Source organism: Sebastes umbrosus, chromosome 5 (assembly GCF_015220745.1).
Source record: "Sebastes umbrosus isolate fSebUmb1 chromosome 5, fSebUmb1.pri, whole genome shotgun sequence".
In the NCBI taxonomy this organism is placed as follows: Eukaryota; Metazoa; Chordata; class Actinopteri; order Perciformes; family Sebastidae; genus Sebastes; species Sebastes umbrosus.
The window spans coordinates 17,746,654-17,759,268 of record NC_051273.1 but is presented as its reverse complement, the minus strand read 5'-3'; the positions used below and the strand labels follow the sequence as shown (position 1 = coordinate 17,759,268).

Below are 12,615 nucleotides of genomic sequence, written 5' to 3'. Positions count from 1 at the left end.
GGAGGTGTTTGTGTGCTTGGACCTGATATAACACATTTAGAAATGGATGTATGTGTGTGTGTGTGTTTGCAAATCCAGCCATTGGCATTATCCAGTTTTAGAGGACACCGGGGACTGGTTTGGGTGCGAGGAGAGACGGGCAGACACCGAGGATAGACAGAAATATGGGACACATGGGAGAGGTGTTTGGCTGCTATCACTTCAGAGATGTGTGTGTGTGTGTGTTTGTGTGTGTGAGAGCTTCAACGCCAGGTCTCGCTGTAGCTCTAGCAGCCTGACACAGACTGAAAGACATGCACAGGTCATGTCCTCAGCAGAAGAAGATTGTTAAAACAGAAAAAAAGGCAGATTTATTACACATCCAGACAGAGCTGGCACTTTTGACCCACTTAAAGCAGAAGCTTCGACTTGGGTGAAACTTGGCAGAGTGTGCTGTCGAAGGTGAAAGAAAGGGGGGGGGGAGCGGTCAGACAGACAGAGAGACAGACAGACTGGCTGGTAATTGGGGAAGCAACAAAATGAGGATGAGTGGAGGGCACATGGATAGATTGAAAATTGTCCAGAGAGAGAGACACCTTGGATGTGCGTGCCTGCAGTCTTGGCTGGGTTTCAGGCTCCAAGCGTGACTTCGTCTATTTCTGCTCTGCTCTGAGGTGATAATGGGCTGTCAGCACCCCCGTCACCCTGCTCCCTCCTCCCCCCACCGAGTGTGAGAGAGAAGAGGAGAGAGAGAGAGGTGACGACGGCGAGAGGGATCGAGTAGAGAGTAATTTGTTGTCATGTTGCTAATTGCATTGTGCATTTTTTTTTACTTGATACAACTGAAAACTCACCGTCTTTTTATTTCTTCTCTCGGTTGCAGTTTGAAAATGGAATGTGAGAAACTGGCCACAGAGAAGACGGAGATCCAGAGGCACTACGTTATGGTGAGACACTCAGAGGCCACGTCTCTCCACAACACATGCAGTGCCAAGTCCGCTAAAACCCTTTCATCTGCTAACAGCTGCCAAACAACACCCACCAAAAACCACACGCAAGACCACACACACTACCATACACACACACACACACACACACACACACACACATATATTTGTGCAGAATAAACGGCACTTACATGGGCGGGCAAACTTGTGCTTGTGTTTGCAAGTGTTTCTTTTTGTCTCCAAGATATGTACTCTGGGGCTATACCGAGCTGAAGTGTATCCACATCTGTCTACAGCTGTGTATAGAACCTCATACTGTTTTGGTAACAACCATCTTTTTATATAGTCTAAGGTACCAAGTTTATAGCACCGAGGATCAAACTCCAAGCGCTAAAAGCTGGCATCCAATGCCTGGTCTGATTCATACTCTTTCATACATATTCTTTGATCAAACACAAGAAAAAATGCCAAAACTTGGGTATCCTCTTGGTACAAGTGTTGATTTCAAACATTTTCACATGTTTGTTAGAGTTGGCTTAAAGTTATATAGTAAATTCACCTCAATTTAGTGTCCGTAACATTTGTGTATGAATCTCTCAAAATACAGCATTTAACAAAAGATCCTCTTCTTAAAGTGATAGTTTGGGCGTTTTGAAGGGGGGATGTACGAGGTACTTATTCATAGTCAGTGTATTACCTACAGTAGATGACGGTCGGCACACCCCCAGCTTGGAGAAGCAGACAGGAGTTACAGCATGGGAGCAAAGCAATGTACTGCTGTGGACAGGAGTAGCAGCAAAACACATTTTAGACACCTAAAATAAAGGCTCACATAAAAAAAAAAAAAAAATTCTGTTCAAATATACGCTATATTTAGAATATTTTCACAGCTTTATCTTGCCGACAGTCAGTCGTTTACGATGGTGAACTGAAGCTCTTGTATCCATCTATGTTCTCACCAAAGCCACCAGACTCCACTGAAAAAAAACTGTAGTTTTACCTAGCAGAACCTCTGTGACTTTGGTGCATCCAAACTAACCCCCCGTGTTCTGTGAGGTAAAAGTACTGGGTTTTTCTTCAATGGAGTCTGGTTGCTTTGGCGAGAGCATAGATAACGGCTTCAGTTCCCTGTTGGAAAAATAGACTGTATAGCTGTCTCACGGCTATAAGATAAACCATCGAAAATATTGGAAATATAGCGTACACCTAAACTGATGTTGATTCTTTTAGGTGAGCCATTCTTTGCAGCAGCAAAAATGTATTTTAGCCACCTATAAAATAAGTTTTTGCTGCTGTCCCCGTCCACAGCAGTACATTGCTTTGCTCTAGTGTTGGTACTCCTGTCTGCTTCTCCAAACTGGGGGAGTGCCGACCGTCATCTACTGTAGGAAATACACTGACTATGTATAAATACCTCATACAACCCCACTTCAAAACGCCCGAACTATCACTTTGAAGGTGTATAGTATCAATGTAAAGGCAACCTGTGGAGTTTTTGACCTCTAGTAGAAGTCCCAAAGTGTACTTGTTTCAGATCCTTTTAGTGAATATGCTGGTTTGTTGAAGTTAATACCTTTATGCTTTAGACTGTTGGTTTGTATAAAACAAGAAATTGTTTGCATTTGCATCTCATCATAGAAGTTATACAAGTAAAAATGTGACCATGGTTTGAATCATAGAAACAAACGAAGTTGGTACAGACAAAACTTAGCCTAACGTGATTCAATTAAATATGTATAGATGTCTGGATAAGCAATATCTGGCCACTGTGTTGGACGAGGGGAAGACTGAAGGGACATGTCGGCGATCAACCTTTATTTATTAAGGTTTCGTGAATCCTCAGGTTCAGGCAAGATCGCAAAATAATAATTAAAACGTGTATAAAAACAAACGTTTGTATAAGAGATGAATGCTTACGAACTTATCAAAAGTGCAATCCAAACATACGTCAAATTGCACTGAAGTCTGTGGGATTTTCTTTCCCCCAAAATGGGGCACGGCCTTGACATTTTGCGAAGTACCCGTATGTGCCGGTCCGATGTATATCGGGATAGAAGATTTTGGCCATATTGCCCAGCCCCAGTACCACGTGAGCAGTCCTTACCGCAGCGGCCCTTTGCTGCATGTCATCCCCTCTCTCCCCCTTTCCTATCTATCACTGTCTCTATCCATTAAAGGCAAAAAAAAATAATAATAATAATAACAAAATTAGATTAAATTGTGTTTTCGATAACATTTCGATTAATTGTGCAGCCGTACAGGGAAGCTGCTTCCTCTGCAGTCGTGCCATTCAGAGGCAACGCTGTGTGAATAATTGTGGCCATATGATTGTAAAGGATACATGATCAGCAGATTGTTTTTCTGGATGAAGGAAAGGCTAAAACTCTTTGTCTTTCTTTGTTTTTTAAGTCTGCAAACCTCCAGCCTTGATTTTTACCTGTGATCAGAACCACACACAACCACAGCTGACTGAGTGTCGGCTGCCCAGAACCCGCTGTGCCAAAAAAGAGCTATGTGGCAATCTTGGCACATAGCGGAGACTTCTGGGGGGGGAGGGATTGAAGTTTTAGTGATGGGGAAGGGGGGGTAGCTGGCATCAAGCACAGGCCAGGTCTCCTTTCCTGGCTGATGATTTGGGTTTGGATGAGTTTGGATGTTGCTAAGCAACAGGCGAAACTTGGCACACCAACTGCCAAGCAGAGCCGCAAGCTGCCAGGAAAGGCGTCTTTTATGGTGGCACACAGAGAACGAGTAGTGCACACACACTCGCAGAGAAACGTGCACACAAAGCACGTAGATACACACGCCTACACAGTTGCAGGCTTGTGCTACAGACACACACACCTGCACACACACACACACACACACACACACACACACACATGCGCGTGCTAACTGCCAGGAAAGATGTCTGGAGAGAGAGGACCCCTGCCATCTCCTCTCCCATCCTGCCAGCCTGTTCTGGCTGCCTAGCTGCCAATCTCCTCTCTCCACAACCAGCCACGCTGAAAAGCAAATGTCAGCCTGTCACTTTTCGAGGCATCTGACTTTAAAATGCTCCCCGTTTTTCGTCCATCTCCCAAGGTAGAGAGTGAGAGAGACCGAGTGGAAGAGAGAGAGAGAGGGAGAGCCTCACCTGTCTCTCTCTGTGGCATTCATCTGCTCCCGCGTTACTCGCAGCTCCTTGTAATTTCGAGTAAAAGCCAGGGTCAAATAGCTCACATTAGACATGATTATTGCAATAGTCTGTCACCTTCTTCTGCCCGGCGACAATTTCCCCGCCTCGCTTCGGGTTTCTGGCTTCCGAAACGCACCTCAGGGTCATTTAAGTGCCGTTGACTTTCAGCAGAGTCAAGGTGAAATTAGTGGCGATGTGCTTTTAGGGACATATGTGCACTTCAGAGTGCACGTGCGAGGGCTGGCACCGTCTGGAGCGAGGAGCAAGAAAAGATTTTAAGAGTGGCTCTGGGCTCACACTGTTGAATTTATTTGTGTAAAAACAACGACTGAATTGCCAATTTATGTAAATATAACATCACGCGTTAGTTAAGGTATAAATTAGATGTTTTGAGGCGGGTAACTCGTCACTAGTTCTTGTCTCGAAGAAAGAATATTTGTGGGGGTTTTTTTGTTTGGTTTTTATGATTTATGATATGATACTCTCTGACTTCCTTACCCTATCGGTTCTCTGAGGACGTTAATGTTTTAAAAACAGGTCACAAATGTATGGTTTGATTTCTTAAGAAGGTTCAGTGATTTCCAAAAACAGCTGGGCATGACGGTTTTTTAGAAAACTTAAATCAAACAGGAGTAAATAGTGTATTTGTTGGGGAATATTTTCAGCTGCAGATTAATACATCTTTGGCGTGCCAGTGAGTATTTTCGCCAACATGTCTGTGTGTGTGGGATTGACTGTAGGATTAATTCATTATTGTTTTGAGGCTTTTCGTGGGATTTGTTTCCAATAAGAAAAATACAGAAAATCACCAGACCTTTTTCTGTGTTCTATGATGTTATTATCATTTGTATCACTTGTGCATTTCATCTTTGTGCAGATAAAATCAAACTAAATAGCCCAACTGCATCTGTATTTATCTGCCGGGATGCAAATAATTCTAACAGTTATAGCAGATGAAAAATAATGTGCCGTAAATTCAAGATGTCAGTTTTGTGAGTCGTCGGGTGGTGTAGTGATTTAACTTTAAGATTTCTTTTTTTTTTTTGTAACTCTGTTTTTATTGATTTTTAGAGATACAAAATGAACAGAAACTACATAAACAAAATTGACACCCCATGAATAGGAAGACCTTTCAAGCATGAAAATGATAATAGTAATAATAAAAATAAAAATAATAAGAAAATTGAAAAATAATAATAATATTACCTTTTTAAGATTTCTATTTGACTTAGAAGACGCAGACGTTGTCATAACTTATGTTTTATGTACAGTATGCATTGAGTTTGGATTAATAATGCATTGCCTTGCTTTGCTTTTATCCCCATAAAGTCTATATTCCTCATTCAGTCTGTCAAAATGATATCCATATTCCTATATCTGCATGGGAAATACTCATTATATTATAATAATAATAAAAAAAAAAACTCCTCCTTTATGTACTCCACACATGAAAGCTTTTGCATGTCAGTCAACTCATATTCTCTATGTTCAATCATGCATATTAACTGATGTTCTTCTCTGTGTTTCAGTATTACGAGATGTCCTACGGCCTTAACATTGAAATGCACAAACAGGTGAGTGAACTCCAAGTCACTCTCTCTATATGTCTCTCGCTCCGTTCCTCTCATCCCTCCTAAAGCTTTGCATTATTCTCTTGGATGATTATCACTACCTCCGCCTCCTTTATCAATCAGCTCTACTCAAAGTAACTAATATTCAGGAAAGCCTGTGTCTCTCTCTTTCTGTTTTTGGAGGGCCAGCCCTACAAACGCAAAAGTCTTTCACTGACTGACTGAGTAATGAAGTTACACGATTGGTTGGCCGAGTGTTGGAGTTTCCTCATTGGCCGTTACTCTTTCAAAATGAAAAGGTGGAAACAGTCCTTCATGCAAACGCGCCCAAAACTTGGACAGAGCTTTCAAACTAGGCGATCTAGTTCTAAAATGAAGTGAGATTCAACAGTGGCATAGTCTATTTCTCACCTCAAATGTTTTCAGAAGTAGATTTTGGTGTATTGTTTTGACGGAATAACAGAAAGTTTACGAGCAGGCCGCCATGTTGTTTCCTGTTTGCAACGGCAAGCAGAAAAACCAGGGGACCAATCAGGTGCATTCCACGATCTGGTGCGTCACCACTGGAACGGTGAGAGACGAATCTCCAGTGTTTTGTTTTTTTTTACAACAGTTGCTGCTGCCATTTTGGACTGAAAACATGTATTATATTTATAATATTTTATTGTTCAATAAAGGCCATTGTGGTAGAATATGACAATAGAATATAAATAATTTTGTTTTACTTTTGTACGGCACTTTTTAGGCGGATGTTTTACCGGCGTACGATAGTCGCTTTCAGTCCAAAATGGTAGAAGCGTAGCTTTGCTGCTGGGCGTTGATGTTGCAATGGAGCGAACAACTGACTTTCACTTCTTGGCAATATACGTTCTTTGCTTATCCTTGCCGGACCTGGTGGACATGTACCGCTGCATTTAACATTATAGACCACTGTCTGTTTGTGTAACAATTTAGCCACAATTTCACCGACTGACCTCACACGGTCCAGCGATACACTTGGTTTTGAGTCTTTGAGTATTTGTTTTACCTCTGTGTCTCTTTACCACTGTAATGTCAATCCTCTCTCTGATGGACCTATATAGCGCCGTTATGCTTTGGAGGCGTTAATAGGATCCACAAACAGTTCATTTCTCCACCACAGACAGACAGACAGACAGACTCACCAGTCATAAATCCCAGTCTGCCTCTGTGCCCCCTCCATCCATCCATCCATCCCTCCATCCCTCCCCTGCTTCTCCATCCTCTATCCCTCTTTTCTCCTTTCCCTTCAATTGCTGTCTTACTTTGTCTTTTTTAATGCTCTTCTCTCTTAATCTCCATTTCTTCACCATCCCTGTCTCTGTCTCCCTTCCTTCCCATTGATTTCTCTTTCTCTCTCTTTATCTCTCTCTTTTTTTTCTTTGCACACTCCCTCCCTCCACCTCTGTCTCCTCACAGACATACAGTCCATGCTGAATTTCACTTTAAATCAGGTCACTGCCTTCCTACCGTCTACTCTTTCTCTCTCTCACTCTCTCGTTCATTTCACCATCTCAATCGCTTCGCTTTTGTCATGCCGCCACTCCATCCCCTCACCCCACCCCCCAATCTCGATTTTTTTTTTCCTCCCCCGCCTTCCTTCTGTTTCTTCTTTCTCTGTCTATTCCTCCTCTCCCTCCCACATCCTTCGTTCATTGGCTGTCATTTCCTCAACCCAATCTGCCCTTTTCCTCCTCCTCTCCCTCCTCTCCTTCCTCCGCCTCCTCTTTTCATTTCCACTCTCCCATTTTGTCCTCCCCTCTTTATCCTCTTTCTCTCGATTGCTAATGTTCTCTCTCTCTCTCTCTCGCTCCCTCCCTCCCTCTCTCTCTCCTGAAGATGTCATTTAGTAGTTGGAGTTCTCTAACAAGAAATCATTGTGTCTCCCTTGGGGTGGGGGGTGATGGATTCAGAGGATGGAGGGAATGGGGGAGGGGCAGAAGAGGAGGAGGAGGAGGAGGAGGAGGAGGTGGGGGGGGGAGCATGCTGCCTGGCTGAAAAATGGAGAGTGGAGGGAGGGAGAGCAAGAGGAATGAGAGAGAGAGAGAGGGAGAAAAAGGAGGGGGTGGAAGTTCAGTCCGGCATCAATAAATCACTTAAGAGAGAGAATGGGATGGGGAGAGTGTGTGTGTGTGTGTGTGTATTTGTACACACATCACACACACACATACACACGCATTCTCACACACGCTAGCGCACACACACACACACACACACACACATAGAGCAGAGTCTAGCCGTCAACAAGAAAAACAGCCTGCGGCCATAATGATGTTGTCATGATCTCTGCATGCATATCATTACTGGCCCTAACGGCCTTGTTGGGCCTGCCGCTCAACACGTTTGTGTGTGTGTGTGTGTGTGTGTTGGACATCACATGACGGCGCTCGCAACACTGATTACTGCACTAATACTGGGAAAGGAAGGGAGAAATGGAACGAGGGATGGGCGGAAAGGGCGATAAATGGAGTGTGATGGAAAGAAAGATGGAAAGGAGAGTAGAGAGGGATAGAAAGAGAGATGAGGAGGGAGGGAGGGAGGGAGGGAGGGAGGAGGAAGAGTTTGCTGTTGGCTGTGTAGTCGAGCAGATCGAGACAGACACACACCCACAGCAAGAATCACTGACCCCCAGCAGGAAACACACACACACACACTCAAGCATGCAAAATGCAAACACACACACAGACAAACAGACATGCAAGGGCACATGAGAAACACATGCACACACAACACACACACACACACACACACACACACACACTGAGAAAAGATGGTGAATCTTGCATCTTTTCTCCTTCACACACACACACACACACACACACACACATGCTCACTGTGTGGGCTGGCTGAGGCCGCAGCAGATGCTGTCCATGAATATTTTAGCCAAACTCCCTGGCAGAGTTTCCATTTGCATGGACCAAATGTAAGCAGCTGAAATATTTACCACACTGGCCCTGGGAGAAGCAGGCCACAGCCGCTCCGCTTGTGTGTGTGTGTTGTGTGTGTAACCTTTGCGTGTGTGTTTTCTTTTTGTTCGAGCTCAATCTTGGCTTTGCGAATGTTTGTGTGTGTGTGTGTGCGCGTGTTTATTCATCAAAGCAACAGTATCTTTTTTTTTTTCCCCTTTTCAGACGGAGATTGCCAAGCGGTTGAACGTGATCTGTGCTCAGCTCATCCCATTCCTGTCACAGGAGGTGGGACACACACACACACACACACAAACACACACACACACACACACACACGCAAACACACACACACTGTACTTCAGCCGTCTCTCTGCTGTCTGACAGCAGCCCACACAGAAGGCGTGCACATGCATATACACAATAAGAAATAACTCTCTCTCACACACACACACACACACACACACACACACAGATGGACAGAACTTCAATTGCTCAAATGATTCCCAGAGCGAAAAAAAAAAAATTCAAATATGCTGTTTGTGAGTGTGAATACTTTTTCACACTAATTAAGAAAAGTTACACCTCATTAATATTGATTCAGTTTACAGAGAGTTGAATTTTAAGTAATTGTGAATCGACCTGACCTCTCGGTTTGTTCCACAGCACCAACAACAGGTGGTCCAGGCCATGGAGCGCGCCAAACAGGTGACCATGGGGGAGCTAAATGCTTCGATAGGGGTACGTGGGCTCCCCCCTCTGCCTCATAGCGTGTGTACTTCACCCTCCCATTTATTTATTTTTCCTCCTTTTTTTTCTTTTACTGAGGCAAACATCCATTTGCCCACTCTAAAATATACAGATTTATTTCATAAAGATGGATGACTATTTTGAAATATAAAAAATTTGAGATTATTTTTTTGTATTTTTTTTTTTTTTTTTATTCAAGTGGGCTTACCAGCTACCTGAACATCATCAACAATTAAATGACGGGTCCTCTCAACTGTCCCGTGTGCTTTTCCAAATATTTTAAATGCAAATATGATTAATAGAGAATTAAAACTTTTAATAATATTTAATTTTTAATTTTTTTGTCTTATTATTTCCCATCACGCTGATTTGGCCGCAGAGCTTCCTCTCCTAAAGAGCCACCATTTATCCCCTCGTACACATCGCAGCACTTAGTTCCCTCTCTTTCCTTCCTCCTCGTGATCACTTCCTGTTGAGCCACTTCTTTCATTGCTTGAAAGTCACCCAATATCTCTTTTCTTCTGTCTCCTACCGTCTTCCTCTCTACAGCAACAGCTTCAGGCCCAGCACCTCTCCCAGCATGCCCAGGGTTTGCCAATGGGCCCGCACCCGTCAGGACTAACTCACCCCGGCCTGGCGCTTGGCGGAGGGTCCAGCCTGCTGGCCCTGTCTGGGGCTCTGGGTGCCCAGCTGGCTGCCAAGGATGAGAGAGCTCACCTAGAGGCAGCCGCAGCCGCCGCTGCTGCCGCAGAGCACCACAGAGGTACAGGAAACACTTTAAATTGATGCCTTATTTTTCTTTGTTTGTGTTCCTCAAAGCAGAAAGTGTAAAACTCTAGATGAGTTTAGAGCTGGGACGAGAGTTGGATTGCATTCTTAGAGATGAAAACGTCTCTCCGAGGTGGGGGCAGAGTAAACACTTGGCTCGATGGATCCTGATGATTGGCTTTGCTTTGGATTTTTTGGCAGGGCACAGGAGGAGTGCTGCTGATAATAACACTCCTCAGGGATATTTTCCCACTGAGTCATCAGCTGTAGAGTGATGTAAAGTGATGGCAGATAATGTTGCATTTGTGTGTGTGTGTGTGTGTGTGTGTGTGTGTGTTTGTGTCCTTATCTGCATTTGCTGTCCTGGTACCTGGATGTGTTTGGTGCTTCTGCCTGGATTTAACAGACCGTGAAGCAGGACCAGTGAGTACAAATTACTGCACAATAACTTCTATCAAGTACACTCACTCTTGTCCAACCGCTTGTTAGGCAGTTTTTTATAATGGGCAAATTCAGTGTTGTTCATGGGTATCTACTCCTCAAAAAGTTTTTGTTTTCTAAGGCTATAAAATAAACTAGAGAAAAATCCAAATAATAAGACAGAAATATGAATATTAGACATCTTTTTGTTAAGCTTTTATATATTAATATCGCATTTGACATACAGTAAAAAAAAAAAGGAAATGTATAAACCGGAAAACGTTTTTTCTTTTTTACGGGTCCGTAATATTTAAATCAATTTTCCTGGAAAGAGCTTTCTAATGTGGTACTAATTATAGGGAAAATATAAATTTCCTTGAAAAAGTACTCCATTTTAACCCCGAGTACATATTTATTCATTCTTTATTTATTTATTCAATTTTTGTTTTAGCATGCTTGCTTGTAGACATTGTTTTTTGCATTTTGCATGTATTTTCACTTTTTTGTGTTAATTTTGCAGTTCACTGATTTTACAAAACAAGGTTTATTGAGCAATAAGTAAAAATGCCTTCCCACTTAACTGCATGTATTTTTTAAAATATATATTTTTATTAACTTTTAAGAAATGCATCCGAAACTAATAACAAAAATGTACATAATTTAAAACAAAACAAACAAACAGGTTTTGGCAGCTTTGATTATTTTCCACATCTTGTTGGCTTAAAGGTATAATATGTAAGAATTTCCCAAAAAAACAACGTATAGACTGATACAAAAATAATCCCTCTCAATCAGTTCTCTTTTCTTCTTATTTTGCTTTACCCAGGACGCTTCTTGGCGTCTGCAAACAGCCTTTAGGCCCCACGTGGGGGTGTAACCCCCCAGCCAATAACAGCTCGCAGGGCGTGCAGCACGTTCAGGTGGTGAATTACCGCCGCTTTGTCACGCCCCTCGGCTTCTGATACCGAGGCACAAGTCCTTTAGCTCTGTTAGATAGAAAGCGGCCGTATTTCACGGATGAGAACGGGGTTGTGTTATGTGCATGTGTTCCAGGGATCCCCCTGCTCCTCTCTGTGCTGTGAGTGCAGCTGTGATCGGTGTGTAGTTTGACGAGAGCAGCGCTGAGCCACAGCCAGCAGACAGGAAGTCTGCATTTATTCAAAATTCGGCAACTCTGCATCTTTCCGCAGGATTATGCAGACTTGTGTGTTTATTTGTGCTTTAGAACATAACCGCCGGGAAACAATCAGAAAATAATGTTTCAATTCTCTGATTCGCTGCTTTGTTCTCACTAACGCCGCTCCCTCTCTTCAGTCACCCTATAGCTCGCTCCACCATCGCTGCTCTCTCTCCCTCTTGGCTAGTTGAGCCGAGTTGGAGGGGACAAATTTGAATGCTGTGTGTTTAAAAACAGCAACCAACAATGGTTACATATTATACCTTTTAAATTTAGCTTTCACACACTATGATTACAGTCACTGATGCTGATCCCTGTATGGCAACAATTTAGATTTCAACATTATATCAATACCACTATAAAATTGTGACAATACTGGTTTAAAAAAATGGTGCATCAGTGCCAAAACACAGACTGCTCCACAGTGTTTTCTGCTGCCTTATAGAAAACTTGAAGCATTCTCTTTCTTCCTCTCACTCCTACAGTGAGCCGGCCGATCGATGCCGGCTGATATTCTTTCACATTCATCTCGGCAGCTTATGAGCCCGACATGATTTATGCAGTCCCTCTCACCTCATTATCACCCTCTTCCTCCCTCTCTGCCCTCACTCCTTTTTTTCACTCCTTCCTTCCTTCTTCTCCTCTTTGTGCCCCCCTCCTCCTCCTCCTCCTCCTCTCCCTCCCCTCCTCCCCTTTGCTCTTTGCCTCACTGTCTTGCTCTCTCTTTTCTCACCCTCTCTCTCCCTCTGCAGAGCTCTCTGTCCAATGGGGATAAGGGTCGCCCAGCAGACTACCTCAGCAACGGCAAGAAGAGGAAAGCTGATGAGAAGGAGTTCATGACCGACTATGTGAGGCACTTTCATAACGCTCTTAAATGTTTAAGTAACTGGAGGAAAGTTTC

The 12,615-nt window shown here is 43.3% G+C and overlaps 1 protein-coding gene across 4 annotated transcripts in view; it reads left to right on the top strand.

The window, feature by feature from the left end:
- Positions 1 to 12,615, top strand: part of tle2a (TLE family member 2, transcriptional corepressor a) — a 60,738-nt gene that overhangs the window by 37,597 nt on the left and 10,526 nt on the right. For 3 of the 4 annotated variants that reach the window (XM_037769172.1, XM_037769168.1, XM_037769169.1), the window contains exons 3-9: positions 863 to 926; positions 5,634 to 5,678; positions 8,825 to 8,887; positions 9,266 to 9,340; positions 9,899 to 10,112; positions 10,524 to 10,540; positions 12,467 to 12,562. In XM_037769172.1, coding sequence (XP_037625100.1) covers positions 870 to 926; positions 5,634 to 5,678; positions 8,825 to 8,887; positions 9,266 to 9,340; positions 9,899 to 10,112; positions 10,524 to 10,540; positions 12,467 to 12,562 — 567 coding nt within the window. In that variant the 5' untranslated portion in view covers positions 863 to 869. The remainder of the gene's footprint in view (positions 1 to 862; positions 927 to 5,633; positions 5,679 to 8,824; positions 8,888 to 9,265; positions 9,341 to 9,898; positions 10,113 to 10,523; positions 10,541 to 12,466; positions 12,563 to 12,615) is intronic. The other variant, XM_037769170.1, reaches the window with a different exon arrangement.